At 35.0% G+C, this 25,996-nt stretch overlaps 3 protein-coding genes across 3 annotated transcripts; all 3 read left to right on the plus strand.

The window, feature by feature from the left end:
• Positions 1–1,181: 1,181 nt before the first annotated feature.
• On the plus strand, positions 1,182–13,194 carry LOC107728487 (glyceraldehyde-3-phosphate dehydrogenase 2-like). Its single transcript, XM_016538669.1, has 11 exons — positions 1,182–1,239; positions 7,597–7,656; positions 8,755–8,851; positions 9,110–9,237; positions 10,090–10,180; positions 10,272–10,390; positions 10,521–10,602; positions 11,329–11,480; positions 11,575–11,737; positions 11,845–11,942; positions 12,932–13,194. The coding sequence occupies exons 2-11, from the start codon at positions 7,628–7,630 to the stop codon at positions 12,999–13,001; spliced, it is 1,029 nt and encodes a 342-aa protein (XP_016394155.1). The 5' UTR covers positions 1,182–1,239; positions 7,597–7,627; the 3' UTR covers positions 13,002–13,194.
• Positions 13,195–14,655: 1,461 nt separating this feature from the next.
• On the plus strand, positions 14,656–19,863 carry LOC107728458 (transmembrane protein 147-like). Its single transcript, XM_016538618.1, has 8 exons — positions 14,656–14,718; positions 15,696–15,790; positions 16,195–16,264; positions 16,358–16,423; positions 17,399–17,535; positions 17,713–17,832; positions 18,030–18,119; positions 19,372–19,863. The coding sequence occupies exons 1-8, from the start codon at positions 14,713–14,715 to the stop codon at positions 19,490–19,492; spliced, it is 705 nt and encodes a 234-aa protein (XP_016394104.1). The 5' UTR covers positions 14,656–14,712; the 3' UTR covers positions 19,493–19,863.
• A 2,718-nt stretch (positions 19,864–22,581) lies between these two features.
• On the plus strand, positions 22,582–24,485 carry LOC107728452 (sulfotransferase family cytosolic 2B member 1-like). Its single transcript, XM_016538614.1, has 4 exons — positions 22,582–22,967; positions 23,439–23,672; positions 24,120–24,218; positions 24,316–24,485. Exons 1-4 carry the CDS (start codon positions 22,622–22,624, stop codon positions 24,426–24,428), a joined length of 792 nt encoding a protein of 263 aa, XP_016394100.1. The 5' UTR covers positions 22,582–22,621; the 3' UTR covers positions 24,429–24,485.
• Positions 24,486–25,996: the final 1,511 nt, after the last annotated feature.

The raw sequence follows: 25,996 nt of genomic DNA on the forward strand, positions 1-25,996 counted from the left end.
GCGGTTTATAGATTAAATGTTAAAACGGCTTGCCATACATATTTACACCACACGAGGGTGCTCAGTGTGTATCGCCGTGACAGACAGGCGTGTTCCCTTGGCTCTAATATGAAAAATGGCGCAAGTGGTCTTCTGTTTAAACGAAAAAGCTCAAATACGGTAATAGGTCAATTTGGAGCACCATTCATGTTTAGTTTACATGTTTAATTAGATATTTTTGCTCTGTATGTCTGAGCACACCCCGCCCATCGCTCCTCTCTCTGCGCAGTCTCTGCAGCACGCGCCGTCTCTCACGTATCTGCATCCGCTCGCCACTGTCAAGGTCACGTGCAACAGCGTGAGGAATTCCACACTTTCCTCATCCTGACGTTACATTCATGCAGACTCACTTCTGCTTTTTCATAGTGACTAGGACGTGCACCTTAATATCCAATAGGAGGCTATGAAAGCGGTTTATGTTAAATAATTTCATTCCAAATGCGTGCTGTGTGTGTACGTGTAAATCATTTTTGGATTGTTAAATTAACTACATGTCATTTATAGTCAAAAATTTTTTTCATAGTCACAAATATAACCACAGTGCTTTTTCCCAGTATCTATGGGGGGAATTAAATAATAAAGCAAAAATAAATGCACACTGGTTACTTTTAATAGCAATGCTTTGAAAAATTAGAATCAAGTTGCCTCCAAAACGAGGGTTTGTGTATATATTCACTGGTAACAGTTGTGATCAGGTGTCTTTTGAGCATAATGTATGATCTTTAATTCTGCATCTGTATCTTGACACGTTGCCCTTGCATCCTTTCAAGGAGCTTTGACACAGAAAACAACTTTCAGAGGCGAAAACTTCAATTAAATGGCTCTGGTTATCTTGTGAAGGGTCAAATATAATAAGATGCCCAGGTAACATAATTCTGCATGGAGGATATGCATCTTTTAGAGTTTAATTTAGCATTTTGGAAGTCTGGCACATCTATACAGCACCGAACTGCGCTTGTTTCAGGCATGTTATAAATCTCCCCTCCATGTCCTTGTATAGTATCGTCTTACCCAGTCTCCCATCAGCGTTTCCATAGCATTCGTGATAGATAACTCGTATACGCTTCTTTAAAATTATCCTACGTCATATGACGTCAGGTTGCCAGGGTGACAGGCCCCGGTGGCACGTGTCCGGTATAAAATGGTGCAGCATTACGCGGAAACTGAGCAGAAGCAGCAACAGCAGCATCACCGAAGGAGGTGAGTTCTTCCTCATAGACTTTACATCATTTTTGTGTCGAATTCACAGACTGCAAAATGGCATACACATATTAAACATTTTAAAGACGACGTTTAGCTTTGCAGGATTTTGTTTGTTGAGTTTGTAAGGAAGTTGTTATATAATCCGTCAGTTTCTGCGTGATGCACGAATATATGGAGGCGTGGTTCATTCATACATTTCATGCCGCTTTATGCAAATATATACATGCTTTATTATAGAATATACAATATTAATTTCACACCCGTGACATTTTAGTATTTTATTATATGAAAATGTTGAAGAATGAGCAGCGCGACGTGCCTTGCGGGCAGCTCGCGATGGGTTCATTGCGTCATATTGTTCCAGAATGTACCATCTGTTAAATTGCTGCGAAAGAGGGGAGGGAATATGATTTAATAAATTATTTTTTAAAATAACTTCTCCAAACTCGACCGTGTGTCGTTTGAGCGCATATTTGGAGTACCTATTTTAGTCAGATGGTTATTATGTTTATTCGACGTATTGACAATGACAAATAACGAATGAAGAAGGAACATTCTCCCCCTTTTTGAACATAAAAGCAGCCGTCTGCGCTCTAATACATATAAAAGCAGATAAACAGAAATAATGTCAAGCATCACTCGCATCATGAAGGTCGAACGAGCTGTCAAGGTCAAATTATATAATTCCTTGTGCTTATTCAACATGTCTTTCTCATAACATTTAGGTTTTGAATGCGTTATACGAGAACAGGGTTAGGATAGACTATGCCAGAGCTTCTATCTGTATTTGAATATAAATTTGGACAGGACACATGTTACACGGTGAGCATCATGGGAGATTTTCTCCCTCATGTACTTGACTGGACTCGTGTTCGATGCTGCAGTGGAGAACATGACTCAGATCTGAAAACCTTGGGTATCATGAGCATCATGTCATTTCCTGCAAATTCCCTGTTGAATAAAACATATGAAACCAGCCTGAAGTGGTTTACCAGTTTTAGCTGGTTTAAGGTGGTTTTCATGCAACCAAATGACCCACCTGAACAGATTTGTTCTGATTTGTGTTTTTCTGCAGGTTATGCATTATTAACAACAATTATGCTGTGATCATTTGAAATAAATAATGGCATTAATATATTTGTTAATGCATAAGTGTAATTTGAAGACTGTTGGTTGAAATATTATATATGTGCATGCAAGGGAGTGATATGCAGGCCGCATCTCCATCCCTCCTTCACTGACCTTCTGCAGTCTGACTCTGCAGTTGCCACTGGCAACCAGAAGGGCCTTCAGCTGGCGGTTTAAATGTCACTTATAGTGGATGTTACCTTACACCAGACAAATGTGGTGTTCTTACTGTGGAGTTAGTCGAAAAAAGAAGCCAGTATAAAATTGTTCAGGTGTTTGATGGCCGTTGCGCTGATTTATGCATCATGACATCACAAACAGCATGTGATGTTCGTTGGTTTGACACTTGCTTCTGCATCATCAAAAGCCTCTAAATGACAGGCAGTTTAGACTATTGTACAATGAGCACTGATTTCACAGAGTGAAATATTGAATTGTGCATTATCAAAAAAAATTGCATGCATATTGCATGTTTCATGATACAGAAATTAGCTACAGTACAGTCATACAGTCTGTCCATTGTAGACAGGGGTTTTTTTTTTCTCTGGGCTGTAATTCGCACCCTTGGAGGAATATTTTTTACAGTTAAAATACCATTCCCTTCTCAAACATGTCCTTTAACTGAGCCAAGAATGGGAACAGTGGGTTGCAGTGTGGGTTAATTTAATTTTCTTACATCATACCTATTGCACTGCCACTGAAGCCAAATGTGACCGTTGGCACACAAATAATGGTCCTAATGTTAGACATTTATGTGTTGCACTAGTTAAAGTGCTTATCCGTTCTCTAAAAACTTGCTTTCTCCCGCTGCTATTGTCTGGCTGGAATGACACAGCACTTCCTCATGATACCTAGGCAAACCCTCCAGAAATACAACACTTCTCTACTTGATATTAATTATTTTAATGATAAAAAAGGTCCATAATCAATTGGTATGTATTTAGTTGCAAGCTATTTTCTTGCAAAGTGACACTGATGAAGTTCCTGTTTTATTTTATGCCACACAGCATTCGATATTTTCCACTCAAATGACTGTTTGCGTGTCCCAGGAAAACTGTCCTGGTTATGCCCATCTGTGTGTCCTTGTTCTGTCACATTGGGTGTTTTTGGTGTGAGAAAATGGCTGCTTGCTGGGTCAGAATGAATACAGAGAGACTGAAACAACATGATAAAAACATAAATAAATAATACGATTAATTTATATAATAATATAAAAAAAAATAATAGGCACAATAAACAATTAATCAGCCAAATAACGTGGTTAAACTGTAGTATATACTGTTGGCCATATACTGTTGGTAGGAGCATTATGGGTAGTGTAGTTCTTCAGGAATTTAGCAATTAAACAATTTTTTTTTTTATTAAATTGAAGTCACACAGATTTGTGGCTTCTACACAAGGAAATACCTTCACTTAAAGTTGTGACTGCAAGAGTTATTTTGATTAAAGATAAATTTTTATTCAAAATTAATAGGTCAAAATCATCTCCATAGAAGGTCTGTCTATTCGATTTACACATTTTTCTATGGAGAAAATTAATGGCATTTTTACTTGACTGTTCTCTGTTGATGCGTGATCACAGGTGTGTGCATATTATCAAATCAGATTATGGAGCTAGAATTAATTATGAAAAATATGATTTGAAAATTAGAATTTAATGTGTAATGTCATGTTACACATGATATGCATGTGACAGTGTTGCTAAGACTGAGAGACGCTAAACAGAACAGTAGGGGAATTGAATTTAGGGTCAGTTCAGAGGTGTGTGTGTGTGTGTGTGTGTGTCATTTGATCCAGGTCTAATTGGAGACAGCAGGCTTTTGGCAGGAAACCAGTTCTCTCTGACTCTGTTCCACTGTTCTTTTCGTTGTCCAAGTTTTCCAAGAACACAAAGAGGGATATTCACATCTATTAACAAAAATGCATAGTGGTGGCACAAATGGCAAAATGTGCAAAAACTTTGTAGAATCAGAAAAAAATAAATAAATAAAAGACTCAGAAAAGAAAAGAAGTCAGAGGAGAGGAAGGGAAACCAAAGATGCTGACACGGCCACCGTTTTCCTGCACTGAATGACCTTGTCAACGTCATGTGATCATTCTCTGCAATTTCATCAGATCGTTTGGCTTTTAAGGCTTACAGCTAAATTTCATCTGTTGATTAATTCTTTGCTTCACCTCCATGCATCCATAATCTTCATTTCTAAATTAATCAGCAGCCGCTTTGTTAGATAGTGTTTGCAAAACATTAAATAATTTCTGCACCAGCATATACAAAATGCAGCCGTTTTAGCTTCAAGCGGAATCTGCGATCTGTCATTTCGCGTGTAGTGCATTCTGGTAGTCCTTAACAAGACTGGGGACTTGGATTAGGATTACTCGGGCAGGGCAGGGGCAGTACATGGTTCACACACACATGGGCCGATTAGGAGATTACAGTCTTCAGTTACACATCGCCAGCTGCAAGGACGGTCTGTCTTTATGCATGCTGTGAAAGTCTGAGCTTCCTTCATTCATCATCGCTGACAAAATCAAGTGTTTCTTGATTATGTAACATTGCAAATGCAATTGCTAGTGCTTTCCCATTTGCTTGGTATAGATGGAGTTGAGACCTCATCTAGATTTGCCCTTGTATGGCCGAACCAAACACACTGAACAAAAATCCAAAAATTAAATAATTTTTAAAAGCTGAATTTGATGAAATCTTGACATGTACATTGGCATTAAAATAAGTCCCCTTATTTTCTACATAGACCACAACCTTCATCTCTTTTCACATTGCCCTTGAGCAAAAACGACCTGATTTCATCCAGTCTGGCGATGTGGGCCAGTGGTTGTGGTGCATTAGCTTGCATTTGAGTTCAGGGTCAGCGCTCATCTTGTACTGTACAGCCAACATTATACAAATAAGGAAATGTCAAAAAGCAGCTGATTGTTATTTCAAAGAGTGTTTACACTAACCGAACTGATTTTGATCCATCTGAGTGAGATGGTTTCCTTTGTTACAGACAGGCATTTGAACTCATTTTAGGTTGATCGGCATTGATTGGTTGCTGTATTCTGAGCCTGAGGGTGATTTTTCAGTATTCGTTGAAACTGCCATTGCCATTGGAAAAGGGATCGTTCAACGCCTGGAAAATAAAACGCTAATGAAAAACTTCCCAAGCGCTCTTCCCTATAAAATCTGCTACCGTTGTGTCCAACTCTAGGGCATAACCTCATAATCTCAGCCATTTGCCAATTTGGATTTAGCAATGAAACTAAGAAATGAAATGCACAGAACAGCATTTGCATTTTCTGCCTAATAATAAGCCAATTTTCCAAATTCTGCAATTTAGGACAGGATTTATTTCATATCCATTTGCAAACTGTAACAGAGTTCACATTAACCATATCCCATACCCTGTGATATTTTAGTATAATTGTGATTCTGTTCTAGTTTTTATTAATATTTGGAATTTCTGATTTTCATTTTAATAGTTGGGGTTAGTTTGGGTTTTAGCATTTTTGTTGTGATTTTGTCATTTTTATCAGTTTTGGGTTGTTTTTCATTTAATATATCTATATAGGTTTTAGTTTTTGTAATTTTAAGTTGTTCTAATACATCAATTTACACTAAATTAAAATGATAAATGTTGCATTGGAAACCAGCTGAAATAAAATATATTTAATTTTTTTATATATATATTTTATTACAGTTAACGCTTATATTATTTCAAATAACACTTTTTTTTTTAGTTTTTTTTTAGTTTTAGTTAACTAGAATAACCCTGCCTAGACCATCTTTTCAAGCACAGCGTGAAGGTCATTTTTGGCCATTTCAGTGGTGCACAGAGACAGAAGTGGCAGATGAGGTCCAATCAATGGTGTCTATGGAAAACCTGTTCATTTGTCTCGTTAATGACCGTATGCAGTACTTGCCTTGATGAAAGTATAAACACGTGGACTCAAAACAAACCATAGCTCACTAAAACCCAACAGATCATGAGACGTTCTCTGTCAACTAGCCACATCTATGGGCTTTTAGAGGGCTATATTTTGTTGTGACTACAAATATCAACATTATAACTCTGTTAGCTAAAATGTGTTTATATCTTAAAATGTCAAACAAAGTATAATGCATTAGAGCCACTCCCTTGAGTTATTTCATACACAGTCTCGTATAGTGTTTTAAATACTACGGTAAAATCACAGGGATGTTGTTACTTTACGTCTAGCTGTAAAAAGAGCGACAGCAGGAATCATCTTATTCTAAACGTTTCTAAAGTCTAAACTGATTTAGACTGCCAGCTTGTATTAAAGGCAGAACTAAATCAACTGAAATCTATTAATACACTTTTAACTGAATTTAAATTGGTTAACTTTTTGCATTGTAATTTCAATGAGTGGGTCACATCCCCCTGTTTCATGTGCACATGTATCCGTTTCCAGCTGCAGTTCAACATCCTCCTCTTCCCTTTTATACTTCTCAGGCGTTAGCCATATATGGCATAATGTAAAAATATTTGACTCTGGTCCAATTGTCAGGCTCATATTACATAAGACCCATCCTCACACACCGTGGCACTCTGATAATAGAGAAAACTGCAAACGATGTTAGGCATGTGACAACTTGTTCCATATTGAAGCCCACAGTGAAGACTGTTTGGCAATGCACACACATTGCCAGTATTTTAGCAACTTCCTGTGTGCACAAGGAAGTTTAAGGACAAATTGTTAAGTGCATGACTTGCTGCCCCTGTTCTGCATGAAGAGAGGAGAATAAAAGACGTGTCTTAACACAATAGATCTTCTGCTCTGCCAGGCTAATAAAGTATGCAGGTCCAGTGAGGCCGAGGTTTGGAAATTTCCCAGACAGTATGCTAATGGACCCAAGAACAATAAAAACTAGAGAACAGTTCAAGCCTCCACCCACCATCCAAAACACCACACTGGCTCAGAGAAAGTTCATGAAGTTCAGTCCCACAAGCGTGTTTAGACAGACCACTGAGCTGCTAGTGAGGGAGGGCGGTATGATCGAAATCACAGAAATCTAAGAAAATAACATTTAATCTATACCACACTAATGCTATTATTTCACAAGATAAAATGAAAAGTTCTTCTGCAAAAACAGCTACACATTATTAAACACTGAGTTCAAAACAGCAGTAGAACTAACGCTATTATAAAGTTATACGTTGATGCAATTGTTCTAAAAGCCTGCTTTGTTTTTGTCTTCTCTTATTTCAGGTTCAGGACCACAATCCATACTCTTGCAATAATGTCTGAGCTTGGCGTTGGAATCAATGGGTAAGTTTACATCTGAACTGTCACGATGTTTAAGGCTTAAATATATGATTAAACAACATCACAAAATATAAAATACCAAATGCAAAACTTGTCTATTTTTGACGAAGGATCTGTTCCAAAATATAGTGAACCACCTAAAAATTGTACTATACCAAATAAACAGTGATATAGATGGTGGACGAAGCAAGATCAAGATCAATTCTAAATTAACTTAGAATTTATTCAGTTCCTGAATGAGTTGATGAAAAGCTAATAATGTATTATTAAATCATATAAATGAATAATAAATCAGTAATGAACAAAATAAAGTAAACAATTTAAAAAAAACATATCTTCACCTGCTTGTCATGTGACCATTAACCAACATCAGAGAACTGTAAACATCCAAAAGTGTTATTAAATATTATCTTAAAATCACAGGGGGGATTCAAGTATATATTTTAGGTAAAAGCATAATAATCTGATAATCTTTGATAATGATAATATCGATAGTTAACTATAAACAGTTAAATCTAATTAAAAAATTGACATTGACAGTGCTTTGTACATTAAGTTGTGTACTATGAAGAACATTTAAAGTTGGTCTGATTTTCTTTTTCCTTTAGATTTATTTAGAGGCAGTAAACAGCAAGGCAGCTCACTAGGTTTTGGGACAGAGCTAATAATTCCATAAATAGAGATTGTAAAATGCAGATAAACAGAGAGAGAGAGAGAGAAAGAGAGAGAGCAAATAGCCTGATTCAGAATGATTACAAGAACAGGATTACCCAGGATGAGCTTAAGCCTCCATCCACATAAGCACGTACACACACTCCTGCTGCGTAGTCTTTCAGGCAATGTGTCCTACCAATCAGATATCAACTGACAAACATGAATTATTCACTTTACCTTTCATATGCTGGCATATTTAATAAAAACATGTAGATATTCCCTTGTTTCGCCCAATGAAATCACACGGTCCTTCAGTGGAATTTTCCATCGTGTTCCCTGCAGGCAGACAGATACAGGAGAATGAGATGCATCTTTCAAAGTAACAGATACAAGACAGATTGAGTCATTATGAAACATCTTAAATAACTCCGCCGTGTGTTTGTGTAGATTTGGCCGCATTGGCCGTCTGGTCCTCAGGGCCTGCCTGCAGAAGGGAATTAAAGTCACCGCCATCAACGACCCCTTCATCGACCTGCAGTACATGGTGAGATTCACTGAAGCAGAAATTATGAATCTTTGCATTGTGTAAAGCAGCTAAAAATCCAAATATATTTGTAATAAAATGTATGGTGCTGAAATTATTTTCCTTTCTATTGATTTCACAAATCTCTTGTTTTTCTAATTATTTTTTAAATATACGTTTCAAGCTTACAAATATTTTTTTTTTCTGTGTGTCCTATTTCTATAAAATGAATCCTAATCTAGTAATCTCAAACTTGAAATCATTTATCTTGCTTAACAGGTCTACATGTTCAAGTATGACTCCACTCACGGCCGCTACAAGGGAGATGTGCACCAAGAGGATGGAAAACTGATCGTTGATGGTCAAGCCATCTCTGTGTTCCAGGAAATTATGAATCTTTGCATTGTGTAAAGCAGCAGCCGTGTTAAACTAACATATAGGTCTATAGCTCTGCACTGCATAAAGTGTTTTTTAGCATGAGATTTTAGAAGCTTTCAAACATGCAGCTTTCCCTGTGAATTTAACAGCATTTCTTTTAGCATCCATGCCTAAAGTAAAAATAGAATTAGCACAATATCAATTCTTAATGCATATTTCTGGTCCTATTGTGCACCATTCAATGGTACACACCATAAGTAAAAAAAAAATAATAATCAAGCCATCTCTGTGTTCCAGTGGTATGTTTTGTTGGTTTTATATATCATAGTTGGCCATCAGGAACATCTCTCTGTTAGGATATAACTCCAACCTTGACACATAGACTGCAAACATGTTTAAATTAATAGTAAACACTGTCAAATTAGGAAGATTTGTACATCATACTGCACAGTATATAGGCCTACTATTTATATAGCACTACAGTATATAGCACTATTTATGAAAAAATATTGTAAACAATATTGCATGTTTAATTCAAAGTAGCTTTCTATTATCATCTCAGAAAAAATACGGATAGTTGGTATTTTTAATCCAGTTTTAGAAAATTTGTTTAGCCAATTAAACAATGAACCACTGAAAAGATGTTAAACATTTGCAGTTGATATTGTTTCTGGTTCAATCATCACACTGGAAGTAGAAGGTCAAGGTTCTTTATTGGTTCTTCACTGGTTCAATGTGCACTGCATTGTATGATACAGTACTGTTTTGTCAATTAATAAGGTTATTTTATGTGTACAGAAAAAGATACTGTAGAAATGGTATAAGGAGTTTCAAACATAGCCTGTAGTGTTGTGCTAATTATTTTTCTCTCTTGCACTTAGTATGAAGCCTGCTGAGATCCCATGGGGCGATGCTGGTGCCCTGTATGTAGTCGAGTCTACCGGAGTCTTCCTCAGCATTGAGAAGGCCTCAGTAAGTCTGCACCTCAGAGGCATCTGGAGTGTAAATATATAGCATCAAATATTATTATAATACTAATAATTTGTGAAATTCGTCCACATAGGCTCACATCCAGGGTGGCGCCAAGCGTGTGGTTGTGTCCGCCCCATCACCTGATGCTCCCATGTTTGTGATGGGAGTCAACCAGGACAAGTATGACCCCTCCAGCATGACCATTGTCAGGTGAGCAAACCAAGTCTAATGCATGTCAGTATGCAAATGAAATATTTAATGCATGCATGTGAAAGTAACTGACCTGTGCAACATTAGGAGATAAGCATATTAATGTGTGTTTTTGTTGAAAACATGACAGCAATGCATCCTGCACCACTAACTGCTTGGCTCCCCTGGCTAAAGTTATTCATGATAACTTTGGTATTGAGGAGGCCCTCATGGTAAGTTGATGCCTGGCGTGACATGAGTCCTACTTATATATGCTCAATTGGGTCAAAAAATCATTTTGCAACTATTTTGACACTTTTAAACTAAGACAAACATTTAACATCTGCTTCTTAGAAATAAAGGCTGAAAGGAAACCAAAAAGCATGACATCATTGAAACAACCGTTATAATGGGCAACATGATGTGTGAAAGTCACGTTTGGACTTAAAATCCTGCCTATTTACTTAAATGTAGCACTCGTGTTCAAACATTTTTTTTTAAAGAAATAATATGTTTATTCAGTAAGGATGTTGAATAAAAGTCTCAAAATTGATAAAAAAGTGACAATATATTTATAATGTTACTAAAGATTTCTACTTCAAATAAATGCAGTTATTTTTAACTTTAGAATCATCACAGAATCTTAAAAAAAATGTATCATAGTTTCCACAAAAATATTAAGCAGCACAACTGTTTTTAATATTGATAATAATAACAAATTTTTCTTGGGCACCAAATCAGCACATTAGAATGATTTCTGAGTGATCATGTGACACTGAAGACTGGAGTAATGATGCTGAAAATACATCTTTGCATCATAGGAATAAATTACTTTTTAAAACATATTCAAGTAGAAAACTTGATTCTTGAAAGCTAGCCTTGTTGAGCATAATATACTTCTTTCAAAAACATAACAAACTGGAAAAATCGTAAAAATGATTTTCCGTACCTCTTCACAGACCACAGTCCATGCCTACACCGCCACACAGAAGACAGTGGACGGCCCCTCTGCCAAGGCCTGGCGCGATGGACGCGGCGCCCACCAGAACATCATCCCTGCTTCCACTGGTGCTGCCAAGGCTGTGGGCAAAGTCATTCCTGAGCTTAACGGGTCAGTGCAAACAGATCGAAAGACAACTTTTTTTATTGATCAAGACAATTTTGATGTTGACTGGAGAAGTTTACCATCTATCTTTGTTTTGTAGCAAGTTGACCGGTATGGCATTCCGTGTGCCAGTCGCCGATGTGTCCGTTGTTGACCTCACCTGCCGCCTCTCAAGGCCCGCCAGCTACGCTAACATCAAGGAGTCTGTCAAGAAGGCCGCTCGTGGACCAATGAAGGGAATTTTGGGATACACAGAGGATTCCGTAAGCGCTAGCATTAAAATTATTTTAGAATTCCACAACATGCATATTTTCATATATACAGTAATGCCCAGAAATTGGAATCATATTTCATTTGTGTTTTTGTTTAGGTTGTTTCTTCTGACTTTATTGGTGACACTCACTCTTCAATCTTTGATGCTGGTGCAGGCATCTCCCTCAACGACAACTTTGTCAAACTCATTTCCTGGTAAGCTCAAAAACAACATGATTTGAAGGGATGGTCCACCCAAAAATGACAATTGTGTCATCATTTACTCACCCTCATGTCATTTCAAATCTGTATGCATTTCTGTATTCCATGGAACACAAAAGAAGATATTTTGAAGAATGTTGGTTACCAAATGTTGTAGTATGGGCAGAAAATGCTATGTAAGTCAATGGGACCTGAAATTGTTTGGTCACCAGCATTCTTTAAAATACCTTCTTTTGTGTTCAGCATACAGAACAAAACTCATAAAGGTTTGAAACAACATGAGGGTGAGTAAATGATGACAGAACTTTGATTTTTGGAAGGACTGGATCAAATAATCACAAAACATTTCCCGTGTTTTTGCTGGTGATATAAAATTAAGTCTTAACTGTGAATATTGCAACTTCTAAAGACAGCATTTTTACATTTTTTCTAGATTTCTCACAGATTACAAGTATGAGAGCGTTAAGACGGATGCTTTAATAGTGTCTTTACTTTCAAATTTAGTGGAAATAAAGTTCAGTTTAATTCTGTAAATCAGTTCAAAACTATTCAATTCAAAACAATTCAAAACTGACTCCCCCATATCATATTAATCTGATTTTATTTTAGTAAAAAAATAAATATAGATCAAATTTGCTGTTTATAGTCATGCATTGTTATATTAGTGCATATAAATACAAAGTAATTAAAAAATATTATTCCTTATTTTTATTGATTAATTATAAATGTTCATTTAGTGAAATAGCTAAATATGTGGGGAGAAAATAAATATATGTATATACATTTTTTTTGGGTTGTAATTACAGTTAGGTCGAGATAAATATTTTCAGGGAAAATACAGTGCATAAATAATGGTACATTTATTGTAAAATGTCAGAAAAAATATCAAGATTTTTAAGCTGTATCACCCTATGCAAAAAAAAACAAAACTTAGCAGCAGAAAAAGCAATGCTCTAATCTTCTTTTGTTTTTCTTTCTCTCAGGTATGACAATGAATTTGGCTACAGCCATCGTGTTGCTGACCTGTTAGTGTACATGCACTCCAAAGAGTAACTCACCGAGTTTTGCGACAGCAGAAAGGCCCTACCATTCCTTCTTTTCAACGCACTCATTTCATAGCTGAAGCCATAGTGACACGCCTTAGCATTCCTGTTCCCACCTACGAGATGCGTTCGTCTCTGTAGACGTCTGTGTGTGCGTGTTAGTTTCTTTTGACTGTATTTGTGTCAGTGTCACTCCACAGGCATTGCTGTAGTTGTTGCCATTCTGGGTGTAATCACGTTGTGTTGGTGTAAAGAGAATAACTGAAATAAAGTTACATGCGGTAAAAAGCTACTGTAATGCAGTTTAAAAAGAAACTAATTAAAGTGTTTGGAAAAACAAATGTGTTCCAGTTGTTCTGTCTCTTATAAGGTGTACTTACATACATCATGGTAATAGTTTAACCCTATGAAGCTTACTGTATTATATTTGATAAATTAATTTCTAAGGACTCTAAATTATGAACATGATTAAACCTTTGCTGGAAAAACCTGTTGCACACAATCTACTCATCTTCTGTCGAATAACTTTATATTGTTAGTAACATTTCAAGATGAACATTTACTGGACTGAAGCAAGTTAGGGTTACTTGAACATCAATACAACATTTTTTAGAATAATAGTTAGAATAAATCATAAAACATATCGGAGTCAAATATGATAAAACAAGGTTTGAAGGAATGATTATTTAACTGTCAATCATCGTGTTTCATTGCATTTTATGTTTTGCCCCCCACAAAGTATACAGATAATAAAACCATCCATTTAAATATAATAAGAAGAAATACTATTGGGACATATAGAGTGACAACTGATATTTATATGCATCATACTGTATAAAATCTTATTGATTTACAATGCAAGCTATCAGAATTTCATCTTACTTTTTGTCCATATAATTAACAACTGCACAAAATTGCACATTTTTGCTCAGTCCGGGCCTCTAAATTAAGTTTTTCTTCAAGATGAGCTCCATATTCTTACTATATCATATTAAATCAGACATAAAAGCCTGCTGTATATACAAAACGTAATATAAATATGATACAAAACTTATATGCAAGCTTTTTTCATATATATTTTGTTTTTTGACCGTTTTCTATACTTAAAAGTAAAATGCTGTTTTAACTGTTTTCTGTGAAACTCAAATTGACCTCCTTGGGGCGTGCGCATGACTCAACAGATGCACAAACTATACGATTTATGGTATATCCTGAAATGTATATAAATATAAAATTATACAGGCAGACACTAAATGCGTTGACCTGTATTCCATTTTTAATGCACAAACGAAAACAAAAAGCAGATTTATCATTTTTGGCATTGACTGATGTCAAGCTATGGAAAAAAAATAATTAATAAAAAAACGTTTTAGTCATTTAATCGTTTATGGTGTTCAGCAATGTTTACAAATTCATAATTATTCCGTTCTCTTTTGTGAACGAGTCTGATTCACTCAACTGAACGAACTTCGTGACTACTCATCTGACATACTGCTTTTTGCACAATATATAGCAAGGATGCACAATATGTACGCATATTAGTGCGTATATTGCATGAAACCTAGCAATTTTAACAGCTGTGTATCAAGGTAGTTTCTAATGTTCAGAATGAGACGCGGAACTACAGTAAGATAGAGAGCGCTTCCGCTCGGACCTTTAACGGTGAAGCACCGGAGGATTATGTGACCTGCTTCTGTCATTCTAAATTCGCGATTTGCGGCATGTCGTCAGTCTCTTAAAAGAATATACTTTGCACTGATAAGAGCAGCTATTGATTATGGTAGTATGGTGTACAGTTCGGCATCTAAAACACAACTTTTAAAGATCGAGGCAATTCAATCATTTTAATGTCAAGAATGTGTATTGGACATTGTTCGTTAAATCAGTATCTGTATGGAATGGGGAAGCATGAAACTGGAAATTGTGACAAATGTGGTCATGCAGAATCAGTAGAACATGTACTTATAGAGTGTGATGCATATGAAGGAGCAAGATTTCAACTAATTCAAGCTTTAGGATCATTCGGAATAAATAATTTGTCACTTCAGGTTCTGTTAGGAAATGGCCCAAAGCAATCAAGAATATTTCATGAATTAATTATTTTCTTAAAAGAAACAAGACTGATCAATAGAATTTAGGATACAGTTGTAGTAAATAAAGCGGGAATAATTGGCGTTGTATTTTTGTTTTGTTTTTTTGTGTTTGTTTTTGGCTATAGTTCTCAAACTTCCAATCATTATGCGCTCCACACTCCTATCCAGTAGGTGGCGGGAATGCACCATTTAAGTTGGTTTGCCAACCGCCATTAAATTTAAAAGAAGAAGAAGAAGAAGAAATTCGCGATTTTGTTGGTAAGAAAACAGTCGATCTTTTAAATAATTGATGGTAGAGGTATTAAATTAGTTCCAGAAACAAATGTCTTTTATAATAAGTTGTATAACAATTATATGTCGAGCATTTTTTCACGATTTAACACGCTGTCTGATACCGATGTAACGTTAAGTAGATGTGGTGTTTTAACATGTTGACGTTTTAATAAACCAAAACAATATCAACATGTATACCGATATATTACAGCTATAACTATAAATTGGTGTAGATAAAAAATAATACATTTGTCATCCCAGGAATATCCAACTTCTGAAATATGCTGGTTTAACTATGATAATTTAGAATATATCTGGAGTTTTTTCTGTATAAACAGGATCTGAGGAGCTCTACCATGACGCTTTTTCATTTCGGAAATTGTTTTTCCTTGGCCTATTTCCCGTATTTCATTACATACAAATGTAGTGGATTGTAAGTATTTAGACAATATTTTTTCATACTTAGAAGTATTATATATCTAGCTAAGTTTTTTTTTTAGAAATTGTAGGAATTCTATAGATATTATTGGTTCAATATATGCTGCAGTATATATTATTTAAGATGTGATGTTTGTTTATGCTGAAGTATGTCAGTGTACAGTATTAATCTTCTTAGGTCATATGCTATATGGCATATATAACTAATGTGTTCAATATGAGGCATGGTCAATAAATAATTTATTTTATATATATTTGGTTCTCCCCTTTAATTCAATTGTTAATTAATCTGTACAATCATCCAACAGTTTTCAGTTGTTGATGTATGCTACAAAGATCAAAATTTGCTTTCTAGCTGTGATCCCTGTTCTAATCTTCACACAATTCGTTTATTGCCAGGTCTGAATATAATGCATTTTGGAGATGTGTCCAAGCAGGTGCTACCTACCTCTTTGTGCAGCTGTGCAAGGTGACTGAACCCTTTGGTCCTCACAAAGATGTTTCTAATGTTTGAAGATAGAATATTATGAGATTTTCTGTAAATGTGTGATATCACTTTCAGATGCTGTTTCTTGCCACATTTTTCCCCACCTGGGAGGGAGGAGCTGGCGTGTATGATTTTGTTGGGGTGAGCAGTGAATGTGCCACTCTTTTTATTCATTTTTAAGCTTTTCATAATGCATTTATATAGATAACTTTGATTCGAAATATTACAAGGCAAATTAAAGGAATAGTTCACTCAGAAAAATAAAATCGCTGAAAATATGCTCAGCCTCAGGCCTTTCAAGATGTAGAGAAATGTGTGTCTTCATCAGAACAGATTTGGAGAAATTAAGCATCACTTGCTCACCAATGGATCCTCTGCAGTGAATGGGTGCCGTCAGAATGAGAGTTCAAACAGCTGATAAAATCATCACAATAATCCACAAGTAACAACTCCAGTCCATCAATTAATGTCTTGTGAAGCGAAAAGCTGCATGTTTTAAGAAACAAATCCATCATTAAGATTTTTTTACTTTAAACCAAAATATGAGTCCATGAAGCATAATAACACTTCCTCCAGTGAAAAGTGCCATGCCCTGTTGTTCTCTCACATCAAAATCCACCAACATATTTGTTTAGAGCTTGATCTGTGCAGATTTCTCTCCTGATTGAGACGAGACAACTTTTTCACTGGAGAAATTGATATTATGGATAGAAGACTTGTGTTTTAGGCGGAAGAAACGGCTTGAAGTTAAAACCATCTTGATGGATTTGTTTCTAACAAATTCTTTCTCCTATTGCTTCACAACATTTCAATTGATGAACTGGAGTGGTGTGGATTATTGTGATGTCTTTTATCAGCTGTTTGGACTCTCATTCTGACGGCACCCATTCACTGCAGAGGATCCACTGGTGAACAAGTGATGTAAAGCTAAATTTCTCCAAATCTGTTCTGATGAAGAAGCAGAGTGAGCACATTGTCAGCAAATGCATATTTTTGGGTGAACACTTCATTTAAGGCTAGTGCTCACAACTTGTTCACACGTTATTATTGCATTCATGCTGACATCCGTGCAAATAATCATGAAAACGTCATTCATTCATGTCCTGTTAACCCTAGGAGTTCATGAAGGCCACAGTGGACATGGCCGATCTTCTAGGTCTTCATCTGGTTATGTCCAGGAATGCTGGGAAGGGCGAATATAAGATCATGGTGGCAGCTATGGGCTGGGCTACAGCCGAGCTAATCATGTCAAGGTATTCTGATCATCCTGAGAGATACGCTGTCAAAGCACATGACAGATTTTCACTGGCAGTTACAAGTAGAAATTAACGTGAATGGTTTGGTTATGCACTTTTGTTCAAGATTTTGGAGTCCAAGTTTGAGAAAAGATCAGTACTGAAAAAAAAAAAAGATCTGTTTATTCTAAACAGATGTATTCCGTTATGGGTGGGAGCTCGTGGCATTGAGTTTGACTGGAAATACATTCAAATGAGCTTTGATTCCAACATCAGTCTGGTAAGATACGTGCTTTCTTTGTGCTGTAGTTTTTGTGTTTGCGTGCATCAAAAATCCAGTATCACAAATATATGTATTTATTTATTTACTTTACTGTAACAGAGCTTTTCTACTCATTGTTTTATAATATTAAATGTGATATGTATATATATTGGGACACAATTTTGTAAGTCCGATTTACTCAGTTCTGTTGCTTTATTCTGTACCTAAACTTTTTTTTTTTTTTTTTTTTGATGTTCACTCGATACGACCTTCCCAAAAGTTTCCGGCTCCCTGTTACCATCCTGCTGGGATTGTGTGTTTATAAGGGCTTTCTTATGGAGTGAGTATCACAGCAATACTTGTTTAGCTTAAAACTACTTTTGGCACAATTTTTCATCTAAGGTATTACAACAGAGCTGGTTTAAGTCAGCGTTTTATCTGTACTTTTAGTCTGTCTACATTATTTTTTAGTCAAAATTCAGATTGTATTCAAATTTGTAGCACATTTCTAGTAAACAGGGTTTATGATTTATGAAAATAATTAAATTTGAGTAAGGATTCACAATATATTTTGACCAAATTGATATTGACCATTATTTGCTTTTTTTTTTTTTTTAAGTTGGCATCAGTCTGTTTAGACAAATATTGGATGAGGATAGTATTGGTGCTTAATTTTTCCTATTCACTCAGTTTGCTGTTTAACTACAGAAGATTTTTAAAAAGTACATTAAAAAAATGTACCTTCTGTACATTTATTACATTTTAATGCTTATTTTCCCTTTATGAATGAATATTTCAAACAGCTTTGATTCACAATATCAGCTGTTATATCCATTTTTGGCTGTGGCATAAAAATAACTATTTCTAATTTTCAATATTGGACAGCATTTCTGTACTTACATTAATCTCCAAACAGCATTTGATTTAACTTGTAAATAGAAGTCAATTAGATGTTCAGTTTGTATGATAATTATAGGCTTTTTATTCATTTATTTAATTTTATTTATCACAATGCATTGAAAAATGCTTATTTAAAACAGTACAGTTTAATACAGTAGAGCTAATGCACTTGTTCGTCTATCCTCTAGATGGCAGTGTTGCCTTAAGTTAGATTTTATTGCCATTGCAAATGTAGTTTCTGGCTGTTTGGAATTAAATGCTAGCTTATTATTTACTAAATATCACACAGTATGCACTGTATGCTGCTTACTGTTTTTTTTTTTTTTTAAATAGCATGTGGAATGCATTACACAGCATAAAATATGTAATACAGTAGTATGCAGAGTTGTCAAATAACATTTTCACCTTGCATGTAAGCAAGCATCTTGCCTTTATTTCACATTTTTAATTCAGTTTTGCAGGAATATTCTGATGTTTTCATTTAAGTTGCATGTGGGTTACAGCATTAATGTTGTGTATTAGGTCCTCCGGGTGTTTCACGCATATGAAACTCCAGAAATAATAAGTGTAATATGTTGATATACTTTTCCGAATTAAATCACTGTGTGTCCTTTTCAAGAAATCTTATGCTCTTTGTTTTGATTTTTCACTGCACATAACTGTTTATTTCCATGTTTGTGTGTCTCCTCCAGGCTGTTTGTTCATGTTTTCCTCCTGGGCAGCTGGACAGCTCTCCTAGTGAAAGCCGTGCTCACTGGTGCCATCTCCCTATGTTCACTCTTCCTATTCGTCACACTCGTTCACAGCAACTAAACCCTTATACTGTACAGCGTCTCCACTCAAGAGGCATTTCAAGTATTTGAAGAACTGATCCACATTCCTGCTTTGAATACTGTTGGCTTTTGTATCTGCTACAAAGAGACCGTGAGAGTATAACTGTTATTAGTGAACATGTGTTTATACTTTATTTAATTAACTAAATAAACATTTGACTACGATATGAAGGAATACTTGGACAGTTTTGGGAGAGAAACCAGTTATGGTGATACTTACTCAAAGAAAAACCTTCTTAACGACAAACTGATTTATTAATAAAGGCCACATGGGACAAAAATCATTTGCAGTTTTTGTATTAGTGGTAGATTTTAGTTATCATAAAATATTGCCAAGTATGAGCAAACCAAACCCAGCATACATTTTTTTTTTTTTTACATTTTCTAGAAACAAACTACAATAATGTAATTGGTAACACTTTAAAAAGATGTATGATTTGTGAACTTTAGTTAGCTATATTAGTAAATATGAACAAACAATAAAAATAGTTCTACAGCATTTATTAATACATTTATTAATATGTTTTAAAAAGAAAAGTTGTATCTGTTACTGTGTACTAACATGAACAAGCAATTGTATTTTTTTTATTAACTAACATAAAGTTTAATAAATGCTGGTTCATGTTATAGGTTCATGTTTACTAATGCATTAAAGGAATAGTTCACCTTACTAAAATACTTGCTGAAAATTTGCTCATCCTCAGGCCATCGGAGATGTAAACTAATTTCTTCATAAGAACATATTTTGAGAAATTTAGCATTACCTCATTTGCTCATCAGTGGCTCCTCTGCAGTGAATGGGTGCCGTCAGAATGAGAGTCCAGACAGCTGAAAAAAAACATCACAATAAGCTTGTGAAGCAAAAAGCTGTGTGTTTCTAGTAAACAAATACAAACAAATGAACTATAAACCATTGTTTCTGGCTAAAATAAGAATCCTCTATCATAATATTGCTTTCTCCAATGAAAAAGTCATCTTGTCTGAATCAGGAGAAAAATATACACAGATCGAGCATTGTTAACATTCTGACGGCACCCATTCACTGCAGAGGATCCATTGGTGAGCAAGTAATGTAATGCTGAATTTCTCCAAATCTGTTCCAATCAAGAAACAAACTCATCTACATCTTGGATGGCCTGAGGGCGAGTACATTTTTTGCTAATTTAATATTAGGTTGAACTATTCCTCTAACTAATGTAACTTTATTAACTATTCCTTTAACAAATGAGCCCTTATTGTAAAGTGTTACCTTTTAATCCTTTAACAGCACAACTATTGTCCTGCTATTTCAGTTCAGCCGAGCTTCACATTCCTGGCACATTAAAACTCATAAATCTGCTGGGAATGTAAGGAACAAGAATGGTTACATATGGGTTTTGAAAAAAAAAAATATTAATAAATTAAAAAATAATAATAAACATAGAGTTAATAATCAGGTTAATATGCAGCTTATGATGCATCTCTGCTAAAAACTAATTTAAAACTGCTGATGATGCTCATAAAACAGTCAAAACTGTCTTATTGACCAGTATAAAGTGTTTTGTGCACTTTCATGCTGCTTTTAGCTGGATACACACCATAAATAAAGTCAGGAATGTGTCGTATGCTGTTGGTGATATATATAAAAAAAAAAACGTGTTTACCATTATTAGCCATTCAGTTCTATAGTTAAAATAAAGAGAAATATCCAAAAGATTTTGATTTAAAAAAAAAAACGGCTTAAAGTTTTTGTATTTTAACCCCCTCAAACACTTTTTTTTTTGCCTGCAGGTTGAATAAACTAAGCTTTGAGACTGTAAGAGATGCATGCAATTATCAACAGTTTATAAGTTGATAAGAACTAGACATGTGCATTCTCATCATTCTTCCCTTATTGAAAAGTTACTGTGATAACTTGAACCTGTTTTCCCCTTCTTATCAACTATCTGTCAAGCTATTTTACCTGCAGTGATAGCTTTGCAGATCTGAAATAAAAAGAGCTTTGTTTCACTCTCCAGCAAAATTTGTGATAAGAACTGAATAAAGAGCCAAGCCCAGTGGAGTTTCACTCTTGGATTATGGGTCACTCACTCACATGTATTATATTACCTGCAGAGACTAGTCTTTATCAACGCTGCAGATAAACAATCAAGCTGTACTCCAACTCTATTGTCACTTGTGTTCATCTCTCAGGGCATTTTTTCTGCTTTTTTTTTTTTTTTTTTTTTTTTTTTTCAACCTTTGTGTGCTGCAGATAAACAATCAAGCTGTACTCCAACTCTATTGTCACTTGTGTTCATCTCTCATGGCATTTTTTCAGCTTTTTTTTTTCTTTTTTTTTCAACCTTTGTGATCTTTCTTTGAAACTTTATTTCAAATTCAAGTTTTTCTTCTTTCCTCTTTTAAACTTTTTTTTCATCTTTTGTTTGTTCTTTGAAGTTTTGTTACATGTTGTGTTTTGTTTTTTCAAATGTTTTCAAATCTTTTTTACAGTCTGTTTAATTCCTTCTTTTGAACTTTATTTCATTATTGTTATTTCCTTAAACCTCTTTTAAACAGTATTTTGATCTTTTATTGTTTTGATTTGTTCTTTGAGTTTTTGTTATAAACTTTTTTCTTTCAAATGTTTTCAATCTTTTTTTACAGACTCTTAACAATTCTTTTAATCTTTGATTCTTTGAAGTTTTGTTACATTCTGTATTGTATATATAATTACATTTACATTTAGTCATTTAGCAGACGCTTTTATCCAAAGCGACTTACAAATGAGGACAATAAAAGCAGTCAAAACTAACAAAAGAGCAACAATATATAAGTGCAAATGACAAGTCTCGGTTAGCCTAACGCAGTACACGTAGCAAGGTATATATACAGAATATATATACATATATATATATATATATATATGTTGTTCGCAATCGTAGTATTACCATTTGTTTGCAAATATTACGCTTTTTTGGTTCTTTCTTTCCTTTGACAAAAAAAGGAGGGATTTTATGTGCAAAAAAAAAATGTAAGAAGACTTTGCAACTATCCTTTTCCTTTTTAGTGTTTTTTTTTCCTTCACATAAAATCCCCCTTTGTAAGTGCACTTGGACACAAGTAACCTTTCTTCCAAACTCTCCTGTGAATGTCAGCAGCAGATATACGGCTCCCTGTTGGGTTAATGAATGCTCTCACCGTCAAACGTCACTCTCGCTCTCTTTCTCTTTCACTCACTCTCTCTTTCTCTTTCTCTTTCACTCACTCTCTCTTTCTCTCCTCTCCAAACACAAGTGAATTCACACAGAACACGGTGAACAAAACTTCCTTGTTTTCAAGGTCCGGTCAGCAGAGAATGGCGGACAGCGATTTGAATCTGGTTTACCATGGTCTCCTGCTACCTAAGATAAATCATACAGAGGAAAGTCTCAACTACCTCCAGAATTTCCAAGTCAAAGATGATGATGTCTTTGCTGTTACCTATCCAAAATCCGGTAAGATCATTCTTTGTTTTCGATACTGTTTAGTTCTCATGCGTTCAGCAACACAGACTTATTGCATTACATTTTCCTCATATTGCTATAATCTTTGCAAAAGATGCAACATGTTATATGCTTATGCACATATATAAATTGTACAGTTTGCAAAATAAATTGTGCAGCAGTTAAACGATGCAAAACTATTATTTGATTATTACTCTGTCATGAATTCAGTCTGTCTGCATTTTGATTTTCCTCAGACTGCAAATCACTCTATTCTGTTTTATAGAATATCCAGCAATGAATTACTCTATGCATTAACTAATTACTCTATGCAATGACATTTTAATATTGAACTTCACAGGCTAACGCATTCGGCATAATAATGTCTTCATTATTCTATGTATTGCAAATTAAAATTCTGTGTTATTTAATGCATGAAGGTGATCAGTCCATCCTTCATTAGTTTCTGCCTGTGTTTTTCAGGTACCACATGGATGCAGGAAATTCTTCCTCCGCTCTTGAATGGAGGAGACCTGACGTCCGTGGAAACCATCCCTAACTGGGACAGGGTTCCATGGCTGGAGGAAACACGAGCTTCAGTGGTCTTAGATAAGCTCCCTTCACCACGAGCCATCGTCTCCCACATGCCTTATAATTTGATGCCTTCCTCCTTTTTCAAGTCCAAGGCCAAGGTACAGAAAGCAGCAGAACAATCCTGTTTATAAATAGTCTGTATAGTTAATGTTTTACTTTTGGCATAACACTGGGAAAGAAAGATGTTCCGCGTTCACTAGTCTGTATTGACATCTGCTGCCAAAGAAAAAGTTAGGCCATTTAAACTGGTTCATCAGAATGTAAAAAAAAAAATATATATATATATCATTTACAATCTACAACTGGCTACAAGATGCCATATTTTCACAGTACTTTTTACAGTACTAGTTCTACAGTCTCTTACAAATAAATGACAGCTGCATGGTTGTAGATTAACTTTAATAATGTGATGTTGCAACTTCACTTCCCAGCATACACTGCAGCACACATGAATTATGTGGTCGTTTGTTTATTTTACTAAATTCTGGTTTATTCTGCAGTTTGTTTTTTGTCACTTTGTTTTATAAGAATGTCGGTTGTCACCATTCATCAATTTTTCACTAAACACAGCCTCTAAAGCTAAACATATGAAAACAAACAAAATGTCAAACTACTCTCTGGTGCCAGAAAACATTATGGACAACAAGAAGTCACCCTTCCTCAGAAAAGGTACCCAGGTTTTCAAGTATCAGCTGAGAGCCGTTTTTTTTTTAAAAACATTGTGATGATATTTGTTCTTGAATGAAACCTCTCTGCTTATTTAAAGGTATCGCTGGAGACTGGAAGAATCACTTCAGCCCTGAACTTGATGCCAAGTTCACAGCTGTAATTCAAGAGGAAATGAAAGGAAGCAACATCAAATTCCCGTGGGATGAGTGAATCTCTTGTAATGATATCTCGGTGCACATCAAAATAAACAGTCATAGATGGAACATGTGATCGTTTAATTCACTGTGTGTTTATTCAAGTTTATTGCAGAGTTATTGCAGCAATGTTCTCTTGTTGTCCTGAAGCTATGTTGGAATTGCTCAAGATGATAAGACGTTAAACAGTTAGACCACTTTTGGGTTTTTGCAACTTAACAGTGAGGGCGCAACATCTAACATCTGTTTCGTGTTACTGAGAGATGTTGCAAACTCTTGACACAGGAATGTGACCACACAATAATGAGATTTATGTATAGTCATATTTATGGACTGCTTTTCACAGTGAAATATCATTTATCTAATCAGGTTAGCCCAGCATCTCGTGGTTTTGAATTAAGCATAAGAAATAATATCAGTATACCTACCTACATACAAAAACCATGTATATGAACTATTTATGTTTATATGAAGCTTAATGCATATAAAACAAAAGCAGCACAATTATCCTTGTGTTGTCAGATTCTTGTCATTCCTTAAAGAAATCATTCACCCAAAAATTAACATTTGCATTTACTCACCTTAAGGCCAAAGATGATGTATGAGTTTGCTTCTTCATCAGATTCAAAACCGATTTGGAGAAATTAAGCCAAAAAAATTAAAAAATTAGCTATTATATTAGCTATAAAATGTGTGTGAGATTCATAACATTTTTATGGGCTGAGAAAATAAATGCTCTTTCAGCCTGTCCAAAAGCACCTATGTTGTTTCTGCTGTTTGGAGAGACACACACACACACACAAAAACACATATTTATATGAACTCCCCTCACATTCAACTGCTTTTATTTCCAGCAAATTTCTGAACGTGTGTTAATATTTGTATTACCTTGACACATAAACTGAACATGCTTCAAGCACATTTAACAAACAGAAATGGAATAATGAGTCCCAAAACCAAGGAGGGGTCAATATCAAAAGTCTCTTGTGTGCATCAGCTGCTTTGAGTACAGTTCATCTCATTCTTATTGAATGCACGATTTGTAAGTTCTTGCTGTTAGATGTTTCTCCACTCTTCCAGCAGGGCATCAGCAAGTTCTCAAGCACAACTGGGGGTCATATAGTTATATGTTGCACGTTTGCATTTTGCCTATCAATGTTTAGTCTCTTAAGCGCTGTTCCTTGTAGGTGCATGTGTGATAGTAGTTTATGATTGACTGAATAAGTATGAAAAACCCTTTACAAGATCTGTAAAGCTTATCTGGATTTTAAATGATTTTTAAAATTGCAGCATCCTAAAAATAATAATAAATTATGTAAATATATATAATTATATAAAAAGTATATACAAACAATTTTTATATAAACATGCAATTTCTAATATATATATATATATATATATAAATAAAATTAGAGGGTCATATATATATACAGTGGGTACGGAAAGTATTCAGACCCCCTTAAATTTTTCACTCTTTGTTATATTGCAGCCATTTGCTAAAATCATTTAAGTTAATTTTTTTTCCTCATTAATGTACACACAGCACCCCATATTGACAGAAAAACACAGAATTGTTGACATTTT

Source organism: Sinocyclocheilus rhinocerous, unplaced genomic scaffold (assembly GCF_001515625.1).
Source record: "Sinocyclocheilus rhinocerous isolate Xijiao unplaced genomic scaffold, SAMN03320098_v1.1 scaffold66, whole genome shotgun sequence".
NCBI classification, from domain to species: domain Eukaryota; kingdom Metazoa; phylum Chordata; class Actinopteri; order Cypriniformes; family Cyprinidae; genus Sinocyclocheilus; species Sinocyclocheilus rhinocerous.